The sequence below is a fragment of the Callithrix jacchus genome, chromosome 12 (genome assembly GCF_049354715.1).
Source record: "Callithrix jacchus isolate 240 chromosome 12, calJac240_pri, whole genome shotgun sequence".
Lineage (NCBI taxonomy): Eukaryota > Metazoa > Chordata > Mammalia > Primates > Cebidae > Callithrix > Callithrix jacchus.
Window position 1 is genome coordinate 5,436,682 of NC_133513.1, and position 22,142 is coordinate 5,458,823.

At 45.3% G+C, this 22,142-nt stretch overlaps 2 protein-coding genes across 27 annotated transcripts in view; one reads left to right on the forward strand and one right to left on the reverse strand.

Annotated features, from left to right (window-relative positions):
- Positions 1-6,487: 6,487 nt before the first annotated feature.
- TIGD7 (tigger transposable element derived 7) lies at positions 6,488-13,353 on the reverse strand. Of its 3 annotated transcripts, none has more exons than XR_004731664.3 (2): positions 12,919-13,353; positions 6,488-9,658 (listed from the first exon to the last, which is right to left on the reverse strand). XR_004731664.3 is itself a non-coding variant. In XM_009009054.4 (2 exons), the coding sequence occupies exon 2, from the start codon at positions 8,263-8,265 to the stop codon at positions 6,616-6,618; it is 1,650 nt and encodes a 549-aa protein (XP_009007302.1). In that variant the 5' UTR covers positions 8,266-9,658; positions 13,132-13,353; the 3' UTR covers positions 6,488-6,615. The 3 variants fall into 3 exon arrangements, 1 of the variants encoding a protein (XP_009007302.1); XR_013524540.1 differs by having other exon boundaries at positions 12,386-13,353; XM_009009054.4 differs by having other exon boundaries at positions 13,132-13,353.
- Positions 13,354-13,417: 64 nt separating this feature from the next.
- The window catches only part of ZNF75A (zinc finger protein 75A), a 55,114-nt gene continuing 46,389 nt past the window's right edge, over positions 13,418-22,142 (forward strand). For 8 of the 24 annotated variants that reach the window (XR_013524541.1, XR_008475215.2, XR_004731666.3 and 5 more), the window contains exons 1-5: positions 13,418-13,556; positions 16,318-16,838; positions 19,723-19,918; positions 20,776-20,867; positions 21,124-21,250. Coding sequence is in view for 14 of the 24 variants with exons in the window: in XM_009009052.5 (XP_009007300.1) it covers positions 16,434-16,838; positions 19,723-19,918; positions 20,776-20,867; positions 21,124-21,250 (820 nt within the window). In the remaining 10 variants the exon portion in view is untranslated. Of the gene's footprint in view, positions 13,557-14,984; positions 15,246-16,317; positions 16,839-19,721; positions 19,919-20,775; positions 20,868-21,123; positions 21,251-22,142 lie in introns of those variants that run through there. The other 16 variants (XR_004731668.3, XR_013524543.1, XR_008475221.2 and 13 more) reach the window with 8 other exon arrangements.

The following is a 22,142-nucleotide window of genomic DNA, read 5'->3' on the forward strand; positions in this document are numbered from 1 at the left end:
CATACTTGGAGCACTGCAGCTTGAAACTAGAGAATGACCCCCTGGGTGGGCCGGGCGCGGCGGCTCTCGCCTGTAATCCCAGCACTTTGGGAGGCCGAGGCGGGTGGATCACGAGGTCAAGAGATTGAGACCATCCTGGTCAACATGGTGAAACCCTGTCTCTACTAAAAACACAAAAATTAGCTGGGCATGATGGTGCGCGCCTGTAGTCCCAGCTACTCGGGAGGCTGAGGCAGGAGAATTGCCTGAACCCAGGAGGTGGAGGTTGCAGTGAGCCGAGATCGTGCCATTGCACTCCAGCCTGGGTAATGAGTGAAACTCCGTCTTAAAAAAAAAAAAAAAAGGAAGAAGGCCGGGCGCGGTGGCTCAAGCCTGTAATCCCAGCACTTTGGGAGGCCAAGGCGGGTGGATCACGAGGTCAAGAGATCGAGACCATCCTGGTCAACATGGTGAAACCCTGTCTCTACTAATATTACAAAAAATTAGCTGGGCATGGTGGCGCATGTCTGTAATCCCAGCTGCTCGGGAGGCTGAGGCAGGAGAATTGCCTGAACCCAGGAGGCGGAGGTTGCGGTGAGCCGAGATCTCGCCATTGTACTCCAGCCTGGGTAACGAGCAAAACTCGGTCTCAAAAAAAGAAAAGAAAATGACTCCCTGGTATTTGGTTCCAGTGGAACCCTTCACTCAGTCTTTAGTCTGGCTCCTCTTCTAGCAAACTTCACATGCACAGCTGTTCTTGGCCTTGTTTTAATGAGATGGCATCACAGGAAATAGGCACATAAAGCAGCACCATGACTGGCATGTAAGAAAATCCTCTACCTGTGCCAACTGTCCACTGATGACACAAAAGATTTTCTTCTAAGCACCTAACACTGAGGTCACTGAAGACCACACTGGCAGAAATTTCAGGGACTGATGACATCTCTTTTCCTTGTATTCATGTTTCAGAGAGCAGGTCTGAGTCCCTTACTGCAGGCCCCCATGAGGTCCGATACAGTTTGGCTCTGTATCACCACCCAAATCTCATCTCAGATTGTTACCCACGGGTGGAGGGAGGGACCTGGTGGGAAGTGCTTGGATCATGAGGATGATTCCCCCATGCTGTTCTTGTGATAGTTAATTCTCCTGAGAGCTGATGTATTTTGTTTTGTTTTGTTTTGTTTCTTGAGACAGAGTTTCACTCTGTCACCCAGGCTGGAGTGCAGTGGTGCAATCTCGACTCACTGCAACTTCTGCCCTTCTGGGTTCAAGCGATTCTCCTGCCTGAGCCTCCCGGTAGCTGGGATTACAAGCATCTGCCACAGTGCCCGGCTAATTTTTTTGTTTTTAGTGGAGACAGGGTTTCACCATGTTGGCCACGCTGGTGTCGAACTCCTGAGCTCAAGTAATCTGCCCACCTCGGCCTCCCCAAGTGCTGAGATTACAGGCATGAGCCACCACGCCCAGCCAAGCTGGTGGTTTTAAGTGTCTGGCAGCTCCCCCTTCACTTGTGTGCTTGCTCATTCTCTTGCGAAGAAGGTACCTGCTTCCCCTTTGCCTTCCGCCTTGATTATAAATTTCTTGAGGCCTCCCCAGCCATACAGAACTGTGAGTCAATTAAACCTCTTTTGTTTATAAATTACCCAGTCTCTGCATCTTTATATTGGAGTGAGAACTAGGTCACTGCAAGAGATTAGTGCATACATACTTTTTTACATTATTAATACTTGGCCAACTAGGCCTCTTGTAAAAGAAGCCAAAACAATTTGAATGACTTTTATGTCAAAGGGAGACTATGTAGGGCTGTAAGGCCCCACAGGGTTGTGGGGTGTCCCTTATGCCGTGCTGAGGTGCAGGATCCGAGAAATAAAGAGACCGGACACTGAAGAACTGGTGAAGAGCAGCTGGACTCCGGGGGCCATGCCATCTGTGAGCGGAGATCAGCGAGAGCCCCACATGCCCAGAAGCATCTGTATTTATTCGGTACAAGCAGGGGGCAGGGTCGTAAGTGGGGTCATGATCTATAGGCTTAGTAATAGGGCATATATAATCAGGTGAGTCACAAGGGAGGGGGCCACCCCCATTATGTCAACTGGGTAGAGAGGTGGGCTGTGTGCAGTAGGGGGCCGTGCCGTGCACAGTAGTAGAGGGTTGTGTACAGAAAAGAGGTCTACCCCCATTAGGTCACCGAGGCAAGGAGGTGGGCTGTGGGCAATAGGCGTCGTGCACAACACTTCTTATCTAGGGGCTGGAGACTTAAAAGGATACTGTAAGCCAATGCAGTGGGAGCTCACAGACTTGTGCTCTTCTCTTAAGATAGTTATGGGAGGATGATTTGAGCTAGCACAGAAGCAAGAAAAGACTGACAGGGTGTACAGCCGCTGTGACTGGTCACAGCACAGGGGTTCTCCCTCGGTTATTTCCAGGATCTCAGGCCTCAGGCCTACTTTCCACAGGTGCTGGATGTGAGGTACTACAACTCCTTTATCATGAGGAGAGGCTCCTGCTCCAAGCCTGCCATATAACGTGTGCCCTTTCAGATAGGGATGCAACCACCTGGGTCTTTGGTTCTTGCCCTGGTCTGGCTGTTTTCCCATGTACTGCTTCTGTTCTGTGACTGCTCTAGGCATTCCTCCTACTACAAACTACTATATGGTTATATGGAAGGATTATATAAATCATCACCAAATGTGTCAGTACAGCTCCCACTACAATACCCATATGATTATATAGAAAACAGCACTTTTTAAAGAATTTATTGTAGACTCATTACATTATTAACTGATACAATTTTGGAATGTGCAAAATCACCACTGCTTTAAGGCTTGTAATTTTTTGTAAATATTTCACAAGCATTTGAAACAACTAAGTCATACAAAGTGTCTTAATGTGTGTTACAGGAAAACCAACTAGCAAATTTCTTAGCACTGGGAGACTTTGGTGGTCAGGAGCTCAAGAATAGCTAGATAAATTCAAGCAAAATGCATTTATTTATTTAAAATATTTTTTTTGCCGGGCGCGGTGGCTCACGCCTGTAATCCCAGCACTTTGGGAGGCCACGGCGGGTGGATCACGAGGTCAAGAGATCGAGACCATCCTGGTCAACATGGTGAAACCCCGTCTCTACTAAAAATACAAAAAATTAGCTGGGTATGGTGGCATGTGCCTGTAATCCCAGCTACTCGGGAGGCTGAGGCAGAATTGCCTGAACCCAGGAGGCGGAGGTTGCGGTGAGCCGAGATCGCGCCATTGCACTCCAGCCTGGGTAACAAGAGCGAAACTCTGTCTCAAAAAAAAAAGTCACACACTGTCCCCTCAGACACCTCCCCTGCTAAGAGCTCTCAAAAGCCCTTGCTATGCTCACTTTGGCTCCTGCCCTCACACATCCCATGTTGGCTTGTTCTCATTCATTTTCTTCCTTATCTCCAACAACATGCTTATTGTCTAGTACATGAAACACTTAACAGGAAGTTTCCAGAATCAATGAGTACTTTTGAAAATTGGGCTGACTCTCGATCACTCTAGGAATTTATCGCCACTAAAAAGAATGATGTTTGATGCAAAGCCGCAAACTAAAAGGAACTAGAGCTGCCCAGAGTCCTCATTGCAGTTCTCCTCCACTTCCACAATCCATCCTGTCCCAGGCTTGGAAGGTCTTTGAAAAGAGGCAAAACATCAAGCAAAGAATAATTACTACCCTTGCCCTAACCCACCCCCAGCTTGCAGTCATTCTGGACTAATCTTAACTCAAGCTGTTTGATGTTAAAGCTCTCCCATCTTCCACAGGCTGCAGACTGAATAAACCAAGAAAGCACAAATCAAGCCTAAACTGGCTGTAAAAAAGGTTGCCCAGTGGCAATGCTGATACGTTTTTTTCTACAAGCTCTGGGTAATAAAATTAAGACATTAAAAAAAAAAAACTGAATATACAAGGTGAAAATACCAGCTATAACTACTAATAAAAAAGGTTCCCACTTAAAGCAACAACAAACCTACCTAGGAACAACAATTAAAAAATATGAGAACTCCATTAAAAGAAAACTGCACTTACAATTTGAATGGAGAAAAAAGGAATGTGAATTCTTCCCAAGTTAATTTTATTTAAATTATGAATAAATCCCCAGAGGGAGCTGGTGTCTGGAGAAGGCCTGAATAAATTTTATGCTGAAGTTACTCAGAATAGTAAGAATAGCTTGTATATTTATGAACATGGAAAGTGGGCATGTTTTTTATTACAACTCACATTAACCAGTAATGAAAATGGCAAGGTGCCAGAGCAAGAGTAGACACCAGTAGTACTACATTTAGTCAATAATTTTATACTATAAATTGACTAGTATTGACCAGTGCAACAGAATCTGCACCTCAGAAACATATTCTTGAAGGTAATACATGAGAAAGGAAACATTAAAAGCCAGTAAGAACTAATTACCCAAACAAGGCTTATTTGCAAATACCAACTTAAATGCTCACGTGACACCTCGTACCATGCTAAATAGGAATAGTGATAAAGACACCACCCTTTCGGTTACAAAATTAGCAAAACTGAGCATAACAACATTCAATGCTGGGATTTGTGCACGGGGGGAAGTACTTTCAAACTAATGGCAGGAATGTGAAAGCAATTTAACAGTGTGTATCAAAGTTTTTCAAAAGTTCATTCTCTTTAACCAGGTAGTTCAACTGATATGTTACACCTCCTGGTGGAATATTAAAAAAACATTAAATGTGAGGTCTGTGAAGAGATTTTAATGACATGAGGGAAATGCTCAGAAATAGTGCAGCATGATTAAAAGTCTGAGCTTTGGCATTAAATACAATTTAAGTCTCATCTTTGCTATTTACTAATTTATGTGACCTTTATAAAGTTATGTAACCTCTCTAAATGTGTTTCCTTATATATTTGAAAAGAGCATTAGGCTGGGCCTGGTGCTGATGCCTGTAATCCAAGCACTTTGGGAGGCCGAGGTGGGTGGATCATGAGGTCAGGAGATTGAGACCATCCTGGCCAACATGGAGAAACCCATCTCTACTAATAATACAAAAATTAGCTGGGCATGGTGGTGTACACCTGTAGTCCCAGCTACTCAGGAGGTTGAGGCAGGAGAATTGCTTGAACCTGGGAGGCGGAGGTTGCACTGAGCCACGATCTCACCACTGCACTCCAGCCTGGCTGACAGAGCGAAACTTCATCTCAAAAAAAAAAAAAGGGAAGGTGTTATTATGAAGACTAACACACACATACAATCCTATATATTCAACAAATGCTAACATATTAATACCAAACCATAAAATACATTAAGACAATGAGATAAGGTTTTATAGAAATGTAATCTGCCTGTTTAAAAAATGTATGGTCTACGAAACCGTGTCTACGATTGGTCCCTCCCTGACAAGTATTTAATTTTGAATTTTTCTTTATGGCGTGGGAGAGGCTACAACCCGGACTCCATCGACTCCCCCGGCTCTTAGACTAAAACCATGCCCAAGTTCAAACAACGAAGAAGAAAGCTAAAAGCCAAAGCCAAAGCCAAAAGATTATTGAAAAAAAAAGAAGCCTCTCACGTTCAGTCCAAGCTAATTACACCTCCTCCACCACCCTCACCAGAAAGAGTCATTATTTCTTCAACAGATGTATCTCAAATCAGAAGCTGGCTAAGATCATCCTGGAACTTCAAATTTCCTAACATCAGAGGTGCAATAAAATCTTGGACAAATAGAGTATGGTCTATATACAGCTTGTGTCAGAACTGCATAACCCAGAGTTTAGAAGTATTGAAAGACACCATCTTTCCATCTCGTATCTGCCACCGAGAACTTTACAGTCTAAAACAACAGTTTTGCATTTTGGAAAGTAGATTATGCAAGCTCCAGGAAGCCCTGAAGATGAGGTCTCACTATGTTGTCCAGGCTGGTCTCGAACTCCTGGACTCAAGCAATTTGCTGGACTCAGCCTTGCAGAGTGCTGGGACTACAGGTGTCTGTCAGTTACCATGCCCGGCCTTCTCTGCATGTTTAATGTCTGTCTTCCCTCACCAGACTGTCAGTGCCATGAGGTGACAGGGCCTACATTGTACTTATAGTGCCTGGCATATAGCACATACAAAATAAATGAATGAATGAATGAAATGAAAAAAAAAAATGTATGGTCTACACCAAAAGGTTGAGAGGATATCACTAGTCAATAGAATTGAGTGGTTTTTATCTTCCGTATCCCCTATAATGCACGGTAAGACGAAAACACTAAATAGGTGGTAACAGAAGTAAGAAAGCGTGTCTTACCATTAAATTGGAAACCTAATCTAACGTTATGTTAAATCTAACTAGAACTCGTCAGCAGTTTCTTTGTTATATGCTATGGTTACAAACTAATGCTTTTCTCAAAGGCATGCCACCTTAGATACCATCTGGGACAATACACCATTATTTAGATCCTTGTGTAAAATTTTAAAAAATAAATGTATGAAACACAAATTTATTTAAATAATAAAGAAACACAAATGGATTATTTTCAAACTATAAATTTTATAACCTTTATATAAATGGGCATTGATATACAAAATAATGTCAGTTGCTAAAACATGACAATTCACAGCAGGCCCGTATCATATAATCCCAGAAATCGTTAAACAAAATCTAATGATTAGAAGCAGAAGTTGAAGGTCCACTGAAGGAGTCCTTACTATTATGAGGCCTAGGTTTCAAAAAGCTACCAATTCTAGAATGGATTTTACTCTGAAACTGTTTCTTGACTATTTCTTGTTGCATCTCTTTCAGTGTGAAATGGAATCTCTGAAACTCAGGTGTGGCATCAACAAAGTCAAGAAGGTAGTCCAGACTCTCTCTTACAGCAGATAGCTTAAATGCAGCAGTCTGCTTCTCAGCGTCTCCTCCTTTCTGAGTAACTTCCTTTATAATTCCACCATTGGTTTTTAGGAGACAACCCTTTTCTTCATCTCCATTTAACCACGCCCTATCATCATCTAGCTTAGTTTCCAACTCCCCACATTTTTCAAGAATTTCTCTATAATCCCCATCTTCTAAGCCTTGAAAATCACATTCAGGTTCCTTTTTATAGAGAAGATTTTCCCATGCATTTGCTATGGTTATTTGTTTTACTTCATCCCAACTTTTTGCCCAGTTAAAAATTGCACTTTTTATATTGTAGATTTTAATTTTGGAAACTCCTTTATCTCTTTTCTCTTGCTCATCATCACTTTCTTCAAATATTACAAGACTCTCTTCAAGTTGCTTCCATCTATACAGTCGTTTGCAGCTCAGGATCACACCTTGATTCATTGGTTGAATCAAGGTTGAAGTGTTATGGGGAAAGAACACACATTTTATTCGACCATCCTCACTGGTTAGTGATTCAGAGGAAGGATGAGCTGGGGAACTGTCCAAAATTAACAATGCCCTGACATCCTCTTCATGAAATCTTAGAACATTAAGTTGAAAATGCCGGACCTCAGGAACAAAGTTCTGAAAAAACCATTCTGAAAACAATTCTCTGGTGAACCAAACATCTCTACTGGGTTTATATATCACAGGCAAAGTACTTGTGTCCTCTTTCACACTTTTGGGCAGTTTTGCTTTTCCAATAATGATTGACTTTAATTTATGAGTTCCATCTGCATTTGCACACAAAAGGGCAGACAACCTTTCTTTGTTTATTTTCTTCCCTGGTAGGCAGATATCTTTCCTACTTGCTTGAGAATTTTCTGGCATGGACTTCCAAAAGAGGTCAGTTTCATCCCCACTGTATAGCTGAGCTAGACACAGTTTCTCCTCTTTAATGATCATGGACAGTTTCTGTCGAAATGGCTCAACATTTTCAGAAGCTGAACTTAGGACTTGTTCCCCACAAACTTTTCGGTTCCCAATTGCATGCCGATTTCGAAATCTAAAAAGCCAACCAGTGCTAGCTTTGAAATCTGTTCGCCCAAAACACTGTGCGAATCTCTCTGCAGCAGCCTGAAGCTCCACACCTCTCACGGGAACACCAGCTGAGCGTTTCTGCTGGTACCACATGTAGACCGCATCATCTACATCACCATATTTGGCTCCAGTTGTCCTCTTTCTCTTCTCAGCCCCTACTAATGGCATATCCTGCTTCAGTACAAAGTCCAGAATTAATTTCTTATTTTTTTTAATGTCATAAAATGTTGACTTACTGATTCCAAATTCATCCATTACACTTTTAAGTGATCGTCCAGCTTCAATTCGACTTAGAACCTTCATTTTCTCCTCCAAATTCAGTGTTGTATATTTCCCTCTCTTATTCATACTGAATTTAACTTGGAACAACCAACAGGAGAAAACAAAGGGAAAAGCCTTACTGAATTGGCAAAAAAAAACCACCCACTTTTTAAAAAACAAAACTTAGCTCAAAGCCCCAGAAGGCATGGGCATTGTCTTGGAGGATAATGGACTGAAGGAGATAACCGTGATTGAAGAGCTAGTCTAGAGGTAGAGGTCTTACATACTCAGAAAGCTTCCAGTGCCAAAGTCCTGTCTGGCTCTTGCTCCTGCAGGCCATGAGTGATCATTTCTCAGAATGCCTACTGCTCCTACTCTCTTTTGACAGATGTAGCTCCCCTGGTCAGGAATGACAGGAATACCTGCATACCTTTCCTAACTCAATACAGGAAAAGGGACAACATGGAGAGAGGAGGGATTGAGCAAGATGTGCTCACAAGAAAGGATGCAGGTAGGATAAGTTTCAGTGACAAAATGATGCTTGAGAAGAAAGGAGTGTGAAAGACGCAAAGGCAATGACAGCGTAATCTTGTGTAGCAGAGATGCCATGTGGCTTCTTCCCTTCCAAAAAGAGCTGATTTGACCTCACTGCCAGAAAAGAGAATGGTGCTCATAGTGCTTTGTACATAGTGTTCACTGGGCAGCAGTTCATCTACCTGGAGAAGGGCTCCAAGCTACAAGGACCCTGACATTGGGATGTATGGAGAGCTGGAATTTAGGAACAGTTATACAAAATCTTGCAGTGAAGAAGGTAGTTTCTGTTGTACGTATGAATAAAAGCCAACTTTCAGTGCATTCAGTATAGGAGTGTTAAACACTGTGCTTTAACTGGAGTGTCTCTTGTGTTTGCCAAGGTAATTTATAAGCATGTAAATATGTATTTGTTAGTGGCACTTTTCCATCCTCAGATCTTCTTTCTTGGGAATATCTGATGTATTCTCAAGTGCTACTTTTCACTGCAACTGTTCTATATTTGAGATATTATCAAGTTTCAGAATCACAGCAATTTTTAGAGATGAGCCCAAAAGTTTTATAAATATTTCACCAGTTTAAAAACTTTAAAGATCAGTCCTTTCATTTGTTTTCCTAAATTTACGTTATAAGTAACATACTTTTCGTATGTGAGACTTTGATTTCTCTTCAGTGTTTTACTTAATTTGAACGAAGAATCAACTTTTCCACAGAAGAAATCTAAAATCTGCTACTGTTTCTGATCAATTGTTTCTTATAAATCCTTCTGCTGGCCAACTCTTCTGTCCCTCTGTGCCCTCAAATACTCTTTTCAGGTCCTCCTGGTGCCGCCCAAAGCCATTCCAGGTCCTTAGAAATGTCCTAGTCTAGATTAATTTCCTGGTTCTCATTCCAGATACAGAACCTCATGGGAAGAAATAAAAACTGCCACTTTTATCCATTCCAGGTGCTATGAAGAAAGAAAAGAATGTCAGAGAAATAAGGGAAATGACTGGGTATTTCAGTTATTCTTCCTCTTCTTTAGGGTAGAATCTGACTATTCATTCCCCAACTACATAGAATTCTTTTTTTTTTCTTTTTTTGAGACAGAGTCTCGTTCTGTTGCCAGCCTGGAGTGAAGCGGCATGATCTCAGCCCACTGCAACCTCCACCTCCTGGGTTCAAGCGATTCTCCTGCCTCAGCATCCCGAGTAGTTGCAACTACAGGTGCACCATCAACACACTGGGCTAATTTTTCTGTATTTTTAGTAGAGACGGGGTTTCACCATGTTGGCCAGGATGGTCTCGATCTCCTGACCTTGTGATTGACCCGCCTCAGCCTCCCAGAGTGCTGGGTTTACAAGTGTGAGCCACCAGCGCCTGGCCAAGATTCTCTTTAAGTCTCTCATCTAAGAATCTAGAAGAGTAAGGCCACTGGCTTTCCTCTAACACTTATTGCAAGAAATGACAACTATGGGTTATGGAGCACAGAGAAGATTATTAGAGAATATGGTAGCAATTAGAGTGTGGAGCCAATGACAGGCTAAGATCAAGCAACTTTCTAAACGAGGCAGCTATAATTAAGGCAATTAGTAAGTGGTAACTCAGAGAAAAATCTGTTTATCTCTCTCTCACTTGTAAATGGAAAAATAAAAATATCTGCTAGCCAATAGTAGTACCATTAACTTCAGCCAGTCATCTAGCAAAAATATCCAGTCCACTATGACAGTTGTGTGGGTGTCTCAGAATTACGTATTTGCTTCCAATGCTTCTCAGTTGTGTACTTTTTTTCCTTTGAGACGGGTTCTTGCTCTGTCACCCAGGCTGGAGTGCAGTAGCACAATCTCACTGCAACCTCTGCTTCCAGGATTCAAGTGATTCTTGTGCCTCAGCCTCCTGAGTAGCTGGGATTCTAGGCATGCACCACCATGGCCGGCTAATTTTTGTATTTTTTTTTTTTTTTTTGAGACGGAGTTTCGCTCTTGTTACCCAGGCCGGAATGCAATGGCACAATCTCGGCTCACCGCAACCTCCGCCTCCCGGGTTCAGGCAATTCTCCTGCCTCAGCCTCCTGAGCAGCTGGAATTACAGTCACGCGCCACCATGCCCAGCTAATTTTTTGTATTTTTAGTAGAGACGGGGTTTCACCATGTTGACCAGGATGGTCTTGATCTCTTGACCTCGTGATCCACCCGCCTCGGCCTCCCAAAGTGCTGAGATTACAGGCTTGAGCCACCGCGCCCGGCCAATTTTTGTATTTTTAGTAGAGACATGGTTTCGCCATGTTGGCCAGGCTGGTCTCAAACTCCTGACCTCAAGTGATCCACCTGCCTAGGCTTCCCAAAGTGCTGGGATTATAGGTGTGAGCCACTGCACCCAGCCACAGTCATCATTTCCAAAACAGTGCCCAAGCTGGGGAGGATGAAACCAAAAGGAAAGGCTAAAGTAACATTTGTGGGCTCCCAGGGAAGGATAAGCCACTATGGCAGCAAACTTTCCACAATGAAAATCATTAGTGGCCCTTATTCGCCTTTCACAATTTGTGCCTTGCTCCCTCTTCTTCTTCCCATGAATCCCTTTTCCACTTTCTTCTTGTTTTAACCAACCCCCTATATTATGAATCAGGCCTGCCAATGATATCCAAGGGCACTGCTTTGCAGCGCTAGCAGAACTTCACTTATTCGACTTAATAAATTCTAATGATATATTCAGCATTGGGCGAGGTGATGAGAATCTCAATGCTGAGGGCGTTACTGTCCGCTGGTTCTGAAAGCCTAAGAACAATACTTCTAAATAAATAAAGTCCCAATCTGGCTGAGATTATAAGGAAAGGAACCTACTTGGACACATATTCAAGTGACTTAGGCAGATGCTCATTATTAAATCGGTTTCTCTCTCTCATTTAAAAAGGATCAAGATCTATGCCCAAGAGGAGTTGCACAGCATTCCAACCAAAAGCAAAAATAGCACAATGGCCTGATAATGGCCTCTCATCTTCCTTCTCACCTGAAACTTAGCTTAGATGAACTGCCCTAGAAAGACGCTCAGTCAAAAACCCTCCTATGCTGCTCCAGGATTTACTTTCTTAAAGGCAGTCTTTTCATTCCCATTCAAAGGACTGCAGTGTAAGTTACACATAAACTCATTTCCTACCCTTTAAAACTCTTCCTGTAAATGCAGCCCAACTCAGTAAAGACATACTAAAGATCTCACACTCTAATGTTGCCAGCTTTTACAGTCTTTACTCTTACCCTTCCCTCTGCCTGGAATATGCCTCCTTTCCCTGCTGTGGACAAAATCCCTCAAGGTCTTTTATAATTTTCCCCAACCCCAAATCAACTTTGATTTTCTTGGAGTTCTCAGAGCATGCACTTTATGTCCTATTCTTACATTGTGCTATTGATATTCATGAAACGGCCCCAGTCCTTTCAATAGGTTGCTTAAAGACAAAGACGTCTTACGCAACGTTGTAACACTGGCTACACATACACTTAATACACATTCCCTTGTCTGGTATAGGCTGACATTACAAAAACTGCTAATTCGGAAATCACTCATATCGGACTTACTAAATAATCCCTCGGCACGTAGAGACTGACAATTACAAAAACGGACAATTCAGAGATCACCGGACACCCGGAACACTCAGACTCTTACAGCTATGATTCAGTAAGCATGTGTGGAATGCCTGTCTTACCCAGGTGACTATGTCAGGCGTTGCCTGAGATACAAGATGAAAACAAGGTTCTCGGGCCGGGCGCGGTGGCTCACGCCTGTAATCCCAGCACTTTGGGAGGCCGAGGCGGGTGGATCACGAGGTCAAGATATCGAGACCATCCTGGTCAACATGGTGAAACCCCGTCTCTACTAAAAATACAAAAAATTAGCTGGGCATGGTGGTGCCTGCCTGTAATCCCAGCTACTCAGGAGGCTGAGGCGGGAGAATTGCCTGAACCCAGGAGGCGGAGGTTGCGGTGAGCCGAGATCGCGCCATTGCACTCCAGCCTGGGTAACAAGAGCGAAACTCCGTCTCAAAAAAAGAAAACAAGGTTGTCATTTTCCAGGGAGGAATACTGGAGTGGAAAAGGCAGAAGGTACACCAGGAGAGCTATTTATTTCCAGTTAGCAGCCGCCACTGCTGAGGTCTGTGACCCTCAGCAAGTCACTTTTTAGATCTCCGTTTCTCTGTCCAGGAGAGAGAAAAAAGCTATTTCACAGGTTCAAACCTACCTAAAAAAGAGCTGCGAGGAATGCGTCACGAGACCTAGAAAACGGTACAAAACCCTCGGGGGCCTCTGCTTCTGACCTAGCGAGTGGCCCCACCGGGACAAAACGCCTCGTCCTCGAAGGGGCTGCGACGAGCGCAGCCACAGCTGGAGAATCGCCGGGAGGGCCACGGGAAGGCCAAGGGCGCGGCGCGCGCAGCTGGGCGGCGACCCTTACCCGGCGAGGCTCCCGGGACCAGACACCGCCCAACAGCCACGCACAACAGACGTGTCCGCGCGACAGCTTCCCCGATCGGGGACGCGAGACGGCGACAACCACCTGGCGAGCCGGTACAAGGCCCTCTCTAGGCTTTGGCGGGTCTGCAGCCTTGGTGGCATTAACCCTTCCCCGCCTCCGGGGCTGGCGACAGCTTCTCCGGAGAGGAAGTAGGTCGGGCTCAGACGCCTCGGCCAGGGGGCGGGTCTGCGTGCACCCTCAGAAAGAGTCACTTCCGTTTCCGGCCGGCACTCGGCCTCCGCACCTGGACAGGGCAGCGGGGCGCCGGCGGTTGCGCTATTCAAATCGGCGGACTTCCGGGTGGCGGCTTGTGTTTGAGCCTCAGAAAGCGAGGAGCGGCCTCCGCAGAAGCCGAGCTGCATGAGGTAACCGCGAAGCGGCTTCCCCTTACGGCTTCAGCCCTGGAGCCCCTGAAACGCCGGCGGCTGTAGGGAGGCAACGTTTTTTCCGTTAACGGCGGCCGCGGCGCTTACGGGCCGCGGGACTGGAGCTGCAGGCGGGGCTACCGTCGGGCTCGGGAAGCTTTCTCCCCGTTTTTCGCAGCCACAGCCCAGAGGCGCGGCCGAAGCCCGCGGGGACGCTGCCCGCTTGCCCAGTGCCCACGGGCACGCCTGTCGCGGACATGGGCTGTGGCGAATCCGCGTGCGGGTGGGCGGGTGCTGCCGAAGACCCTTTCCCGCCTCGGCCGGCTGTTCCTTGTCGGGCGGATGTTGTGCGGTTGGCTGAGCCTCGGGGCTGCTGCTGCTGCGGAAACAGGAAGTGTCTCCGTGCTTCCGGAGCCGGGGTGGGCAGCAAGGAACTGGCCACTTTGAGTATCGGTGGCATCCCGGGCAGGGTTTCGGTGCCGTTTCTTTTTTCTTTTTTTTTTTTTTTTTTTTTTTTTGAGATGGAGTTTTGCTCTTGTTACCCAGGCTGGAGTGCAATGGCGCGATCTCGGCTCACCGCAACCTCCGCCTCCCGGGTTCAGGCAATTCTCCTGCCTCAGCCTCCCGAGTAGCTGGGACTACAGGCACGCGCCACCATGCCCAGCTAATTTTTGTATTTTTAGTAGAGACGGGGTTCCATCATGTTGACCACGATGGTCTCGATCTCTTGACCTCGTGATCCACCCACCTCAGCCTCCCAAAGTGCTGGGATTACAGGCACGCGCCACGATGCCCAGCTAATTTTTTGTATTGTTAGTAGAGACGGGGTTCCACCATGTTGACCAGGATGGTCTCGATCTCTTGACCTCGTGATCCACCCGCCTGGGCCTCCCAAAGTGCTGGGATTATAGGCGTGCGCCACCGCGCCTGGCCCTTCGGTGCCGTTTTTGCTGGCTCACCTCAGCCCAGTTTGGACGTCCAGATGACCTTTGGAGAAATATTAAAGTCAGCAGCAGGTTTCACTTGCATCGCTAACAGCTCCCATTTGAGTTAATATTTTGTAAACGAATAGCAACAAAACATAAATGTAGTGGGTATTTAACTACTTGATATTTTGTAAACCCCATATCCTTTTTTACAACTTGATATTTTGTAATTTTCTTCAGATCGATTAAGCACGCTTAAAAATTCGTGTAAATCATCTCATCTTTATGTGTCTTGCAAAGAAGAATGCTGAGCATCTCGTTTACTTGGGAGACGGTGTATGAAAATAGGCAGTTTTTTTACCTTCCTTGTGTAGTCTGCCCCCTCACCCCCCACTTGATCTGGGTTTCAGTTACCCTCTGTCTGCTGTTCAAAAGTACTAGATGGAAAACTCCAGAAATAAACAGTTCAGAAGTTTTAATAACTTTTTTTTTTTAATTTGAGATGGAGCCTCGCTTTGCTGCCCAGGCTGGAGTGCCAGCCATGGTGCGATCTCAGCTCACCACAACATCTGCCTCCAGGGTTCAAGCGATTCTCCTGCCTCAGCCTCCTGAATAGCTGGGACTACAGGCCCACACCACCACACCTCGCTAATTTTTGTATTTTTAGTAGAAAAGAGGTTTCACCTTGTTGACCAGGCTGTTCTTGAACTCCTGACCTCAGGTGATCCACCCACCTCAACCTCCCAAAGTGCCGGGATTACAGGTATGAGCCACCACGCCTGGCCAGTTTTAAATAACTCTTATTACAGCGTTTAATTATTGTTAATCTCTTACTGTACCTAATTTATAAATTAAACTTCATCATAGCTCCGTATACGTAGGAAAACAGTATAGTGCAGTCAGGTGCTGTCAGTGGTTTTAGGCATTCACGAAATGTACTGAAACCCCCCCTTGGATAGAGGGTACTACTGTATTTTGGTCTCACTGTCTCAGCTCTTTTGTCTGAATTCCTACAATGGAAAATCTGAAATGTTTTTGAAGGTGCCTTTATTTTTAGTTTTTGCATTAAAGTCTTGCTCTGACACCCAGGCTGGAGTGCAGTGATGAGATAGTGGCTAACTGCACCCTTGAACTCCTGGGTTCAAGCGATTCTCCCACTTCAGCCTCCTGAACTAGGACTACTGATGTGCTCTACCATCCTGGTTTTGTTTGTTTGTTTCTTTTTGTCTTTTATAGAGACAGGGTCTTGCTATGTTGCTCAGGCTGGTCCGAAACTCCTGGGCTCAAGTGATCCTCCACCTTGGCCTCCGAAAATGCTGGGAATACAGGCGTGAGCCACTTCACCTGGCTTAAAGTGTTTGTAAATTGAAGGCTTCCATCTTCACAAAAGGTTGAAGGGTCATAAAAGTTGTACTCCTGTTACTAGAGATAGACTGAGGTGATCTGTTGAAATTTAACAGAATCTAAGAATGTTCTCCTAGCCTCATTTTCTCCTATTCTTTCCTTATGGGGAAAATGGGATAGGAGGCACACCAGTTAAATCCTTGGAAAATCCCAAAACACCTTTCTGCCAGTGGGTGCCAATTTTCTCACCCACCAACCTTTCTTAAAATTTTTTTTTTTTTTTTCAATAAAAATGATAGTCGTCCACTAGCATTTGTCTTTTTTGTGCTGTGCTTCAGCTGAATAGTAGAAAAGGAGAAGAAAAGGGCCTGCTAATTTATTTTGAAGGGAAAGCAGGACACCTTTGCTGTTCATTTTTCTCTCATAAGCAGCAAGTGATGAGGTTCACGTGACTTTCTTATTGATATGTACTTTTTTCCCCCCGTCCTCAGTGCTTTTAGGAAGAAGATCCTTTTACTGCTTTTGTACGAGACTAGACGGGATCTCATTTGTCAAAGGTGGTACCAGTCAGGTGTCTTAACACAGGAACAGAACTTCCTAGAGCAGAATGATGAAGGTAGATCTGAAAGTGGCTGCATACTTGGACCCTCAGATCAGGGCTCTGTGGGAGACCAAGGGGCCTGCAAGAGGGAACTTCCATCAGAGTACGTCTCGTCAAATGGACAGTCTTGATCCTAAGAGCTCTTGCTGGCACTTCCGGAACTTCACCTATGATGAAGCAGCTGGACCCCATGAGGCTGTCAGCAAACTTCAAGAATTATGTCATCTATGGCTGAGGCCAGAGATCCACTCAAAAGAGCAGATACTGGAACTGGTGGTGCTAGAGCAGTTCCTGACTATTCTGCCCAGGGAGACACAGACTCGGATACAGAAGCACCATCCACAGAGGATTGAGGAGGCTGTGGCTCTGGTAGAACACTTGCAGAGGGAATCTGGTCAAACGTGGAATGGGGTGAGAAGAAAGAGTCCTGTCATGTACAGTGCAATAGGATGAAGGTGGATATAGTAGGGATGGTGGCAGCTAGTTGAGAAATTACATGAATTAGGTCACTGATTTTTTTAGGACAGTTAAGGTGGGACCTGAAACTACAGGCTTACAGAAAAGTCACTCCCCAGGTTTCATAGATTGTGGCAGAGACTTCCCTGGCCTTAGAGAAAGAAGAGTTGCTTTTTGCCCTGTTTGGAGCCAGGGTGAATTGAGGGTCATGGGCCTAATCTGGCTTGGCCAAAGAGACAGGACTTGAGTATTTAGAAATAGAATAAAAGACAATAAAGAGGGAGGCCAGGTACAGTGGCTCATACTAGTAAGCCCAGCACTTCGGGAGGCTGAGATGGGTGGATCACCTGAGGTCAGGAATTCCAGACCAGGTTGGACAACATGGTGAAACCCCATCTCTACAAAAATAAATAAATTAGCCAGGCATGATGACTGGTGCCTGTAATCCCAGCTATTCTGGAGGCTGAGGAGGGAGAATCACTTGAACCTGGGAGGCGGAGGTTGCAGTGATCCAAGATCAAGATCATACCATTGTACTCTAGTCTGGGTGACAGAGTGAGGCTCTGTCTCAAAAAAATAAGGGGGTGCTGGGTACAGTGGCTCACATTTGTAATTCCAGCACTTTGAGAGGCTGAGGCAGGCAGATCCCCTGAGGTACAAAAGTTTGAGACCAGCCTGGGCAACATGATGAAACCTCATCTCTACAAAAAATGTGAAAATTAGCCAGGCATGGTGGCACACACCTGTGGTCCCAGTTACTTGGGAGGCTGAGGCAGGAAAATCACCTGAGCCCAAGAGGTCAAGGTTGCAGTGAGCTGAGACAGCACCACTGCACTCCAGGTTGGGTGACAGAGTAAGACCCTGTCTCCCCCCACAAAAAAGAAGGAGAACAGGAAAACAATGACATTTAAAAGACAAGGAGCAATTGGCCAGGGTCAGTGGCTAACACCTGTATTTCGAAGAGTTTGGGGGTTGAGGTAGAAGGATCACTTGAGCCCAGGAGTTTGAGACAAGCCTGGGCAACATAGTGTGACCTCGTCGCTATGAAAAAAAAATAAGCCAGGTATGGTGGCTCATTTGTCCCAGCTTCCCAGGAGGCTGAGGTGAGAGGATTGCTTGAGCGCAGAATTTTGAGGCTGCAGTGACTTATGATTGCAACATTGTACTCTGGCCTGGGCAACAGAGTGAGATCGTGTCCCTTAAAAAAAAAATGTTTTAGGCCGGGCGTGGTGGCTCACGCCTGTAATCCCAGCACTTTGGGAGGCTGAGGTGGGTGGATCATGTGATCAGGAGTTCAAGACCAGCCTGACAAACATGGTGAAACGCTGTATCTACTAAAAATACAAAAATTATCCAAGTGTGGTGCTGTGTACCTGTAATTCCAGCTACTTAAGAGGCTGAGGCAGGAGAATCACTTGAACCCAGAAGGCGGAAGTTACAGTGAGCTGAGATCGTGCCACTGCACTCCAGCCTGGACAACAGAGTAAGACGCAGTCTCAAAAAAACATGTTTTTAAAAATTAGTAAAAATCCAGCCTGGGCAACATGGTGAAGTTCTGTCTCTACAAAAAATACAAAAATTAGCCTGGCGTGGTGGCGTGTGCCTGTCGTCTTATCTACTTGGGAGGCTGAGGTGGGAGGATTACCTGACCCTAGAGAGGTTGAGACTGCAGGGGGCCATGATTGCACCACTCTATCCCAGCCTGGATGACAGAACAAGACCCTGTCTCAAAAAAAAAAAAAAAAAATCATCAAACAACTAGGGGAAGACTGCAAAAGAAAAGAAAAAATAGGAAAAAGGGAAACAAATTTGGAAAAAGAAATCCCAACAGAATGGCCAAGGAGAAGAAATGCACTATGGGGTGATGACCTCCCTACAGTAGATGAAAGCCTCTACTACCTTCCTTTAATGGTTGTTCCTTGGCTCTGCTGACAAGTAGGGGGCCAGGGTATGCCCTTGGTTGGTGGTGACACATCTGCTGACCTCAGGTTTGCTGGGAAGAACACAGGGCAGGACCTATGTTTGGTGTCAAAATCATTTGGAGGTAGGTTGGAGCCTCTTTCTTGCCCCTTTTCTCCATTTTGTCCCCATTCTCTGAAAACCTTCCCTGGCTCTAGGGATAATCAGGCTGAAAGGAAAAGTTTTAAATTAATTTCTTTTTTTTTTTTTGAGACAGAGTTTTGCTGTTGTTACCCAGCCTGGAATGCAATGGCACGATCCCGGCTCACCGCAACCTCTGCCTTCTGGGTTCAAGCAATTCTCCTGCCTCAGCCTCCCTAGTAGCTGGGACTATAGGCGTGCACCACCATGCCCAGATAATTTTTGTATTCTTAGTAGAGACGGGGTTTCACCTTGTTGACCAGGATGGTCTCGATCTCTTGACCTTGTGATCCACCTGCCTCGGCTTCCCAAAGTGCTGGGATTATAGGCATGAGCCACCGCGCCCGGCCTCATTTCTTTAATTTTTAGAGAAAACTAGAAGTTAGAAAACCACAACTGTGGGTTGAAGTCAAGAGAAAAGGCCTGACAAGGCATCATTAGAATGAGTGGCCTGCCCAACCCTACCAGTAGCCTGACCTGGACCGTATACAGTGGAGTAGAAGCAGCTCTGTTTCAGGGCTGGCAGGCACCACAGCTTGTTTCCTTTTACCCTAATTTTCTCAGATTTGTGGATAGTTACTTGTGGAACATTCTTGGCTCAGTATCTTTTTAAGCCTTTTTGTCATTTCCTTTTGTGTCTTATACTTCCCACAATGTGGGCTCTATACCTGTTGCTCTGCCTCCACCCCCACAAACCAAAAGTAACTTATGTAGTAACAAGGATGGGAATTATTTCCAGGTTGCAGTCACTCAGCTGGGAAAGGAGGCAGTGCTCTTGGGAGAAACGGCAGAGGCCTCAAGTTTCAGGCTGAAGCCGGAAGAGTCCCAACCAGTGGGCGTATCCCAAGATGAAGAATTTTGGAAAACATACCAGGGTCTGCAAGAACAGCTGAGGAGGAATACTCATAAAGAGACTGAGCCTGTGTATGAGATGGGTAAGGAGCTTCATGATAATTTCCCTCTCCTGGGAGCTGTGATAATTGTTTATTCAGCCAAAATGTCATGGTCATTTGTGAATACCTTGCTCTGGATTTATAAACTGGCCTTGATAGCAACTGTGGTGCCCTTCCAGACAGCAGTAGAAATGCCAGCTGTGGGTGCAAGTGGGGCGGCCTAGGGAACAGAAGTGTCTAAACCACAGAGCTCTGAGTAATAACATTGAGAACTAGAAATGCCAGCTGTGGGTGCAAGTGGGGCAACCTAGGGAACAGAGGTGTCTAAACCACGGAACTCTGGGTAATAACATCGAGAACTAGAAATGCCAGCTGTGGGTGCAAGTGGGGCGGCCTAGGGAACAGAAGTGTCTAAACCACGGAGCTCTAGGTATTCCCTAGAAAAGTGGACAGGAAGGAAAGAAATGTACTGGGAAGGCTTGGGGGCCACCTTATCCTCATACGGAAGGAATTGGGATCAGATGGGCTGTTAGTGGCAGAATGTGAAAACAACATGTACCAGGAAAAACAATAAAAGGAAAACACACTTCATCTCCTAGAGTACACTGGAGTCCCTGAGTACTTCATTAAGATACCTTTAATTTTTGCCTCAGAAAAATATGAGAGAAAAAAGGGTTTTTCCTTTTATTTCTGTCATAAAAACTGAGGAAACCGTTAACTGGGGAATTGGTTCTAGGGTCTGGTAGATAATTCGTTCTTATTTATGAAGAGGCTGCCGCAGGCGTCACACACACCACACGTGTCCCATTTGTACTTAAAAAGTCAGGATCGGTATTTTAGAAATGAGCTTGGGATGTTCATAGATAAAAGAGATTTCCTCTGGCTCTTCCCCCTCACAGCTGTGCCTACTCAACAGATTCTAACCTTTCCTGAGCAGACAAACACCAAAGATTGGACAGTGGCACCTGAGCACGTCTTGCCTGAGTCCCAGGTGAGCTGTGCTTTCCAGCTGTTTAGGGCTACCTTTCTCTGCTATGCACAATTCATGCTGCCCAGGAGGAGCTCAGAGGTGTGTCAGTCCCGGGTGTTCTCTGGGCAAAAATCCCAGACTGTGGGCTCCTTTTTTTTCTGCCTTCTTACTTAATTAATTCCTTTAGCGGCTGGCCTACCATGCAGTTCATAGCCAGGTGGTTGGGCTGCTTCTGCACAGTGACAGGTTCTGAGCTGAAGTCCATTCTCTTCTTTAGAGCTTGTTGACATTTGAAGAAGTGGCCATGTATTTTTCCCAGGAAGAATGGGAGTTACTGGATCCCACTCAGAAGGCCCTCTACAATGATGTAATGCAGGAAAACTATGAGACTGTCATCTCTCTAGGTAAAGATTTCCCTTCCCTTTATGTAGTTGAGTATTCTTGGCTTGCTGAGAATGAATCCCAGTGAGGGAGGTCTCACTGTTCCAGGAGCTGGTTGATTCTCGACTAGATGGTATAGGGGAGGGTGTAGGTGTGTGTATGCAGATCACCTGGGGAGCTTTTTCCAAATGCACATCCTGATTGCTTATCCTGTATGAGGTTCTTAATCCCTTCACTCTCTCATCCACCCAACTTTCTCTTCATGTCTTCCAAACTTTCTCTTCATGTCTTCCTTATCTCAGTAAGGGGTACAAGCATTATCCAGTTGCTCAAGGCAAACAAAGTAGCAGTCATCCTTTACCCTCATGCTGCCATCATACCCCACTGTTAACTCATTAGCGTGTTTTCTTGGCTCCACTTTGACAAGTCCTGACTCCAGCCGTGTCTCAGCTTTTCGCATTGTTAGCATCCTGGTGTAAGCCAGTGTCAACTTGAACCAGGCCTACATTAGTAGCTTTCTAACAGGTGCCCCTGCATCTCCTCGTGCCCTCCCACAGTCTGTTTGCTACACAGAAGCTAGACTGATCTTTTAAAAGCCTAATCATGACATTTCCTCACTCCAAAAGCCTGTGGTCACTTACATTCAGGGGGAAAAAAAAGGTTTCATCTTACCAGGACTCCAGGACACTCCACAGTCTGGTTCCTGTTCACCTGCCTGCCCTCATCTGCTCCTCAGGCCCTTGCCCAGTCCTCCCCATCCACTTAGCTGGTCTCCTTACTGTTACTTGAATTTGTCCAGTTCATTTTTACTCTGCTGTTTTATTTGGCACACTGGGGTCCTTGAATACTTCATTTTCATTTCAAATGGAGTACTTGTGTGTTTTGCTAAACTCAAGAACAATTTATATCATGCCG

Bases quoted from the DNA above. Each gene is read 5' to 3' on its own strand.
- TIGD7 (XM_009009054.4), bottom strand. From the start codon at position 8,265: ATGAATAAGAGAGGGAAATATACAACACTGAATTTGGAGGAGAAAATG.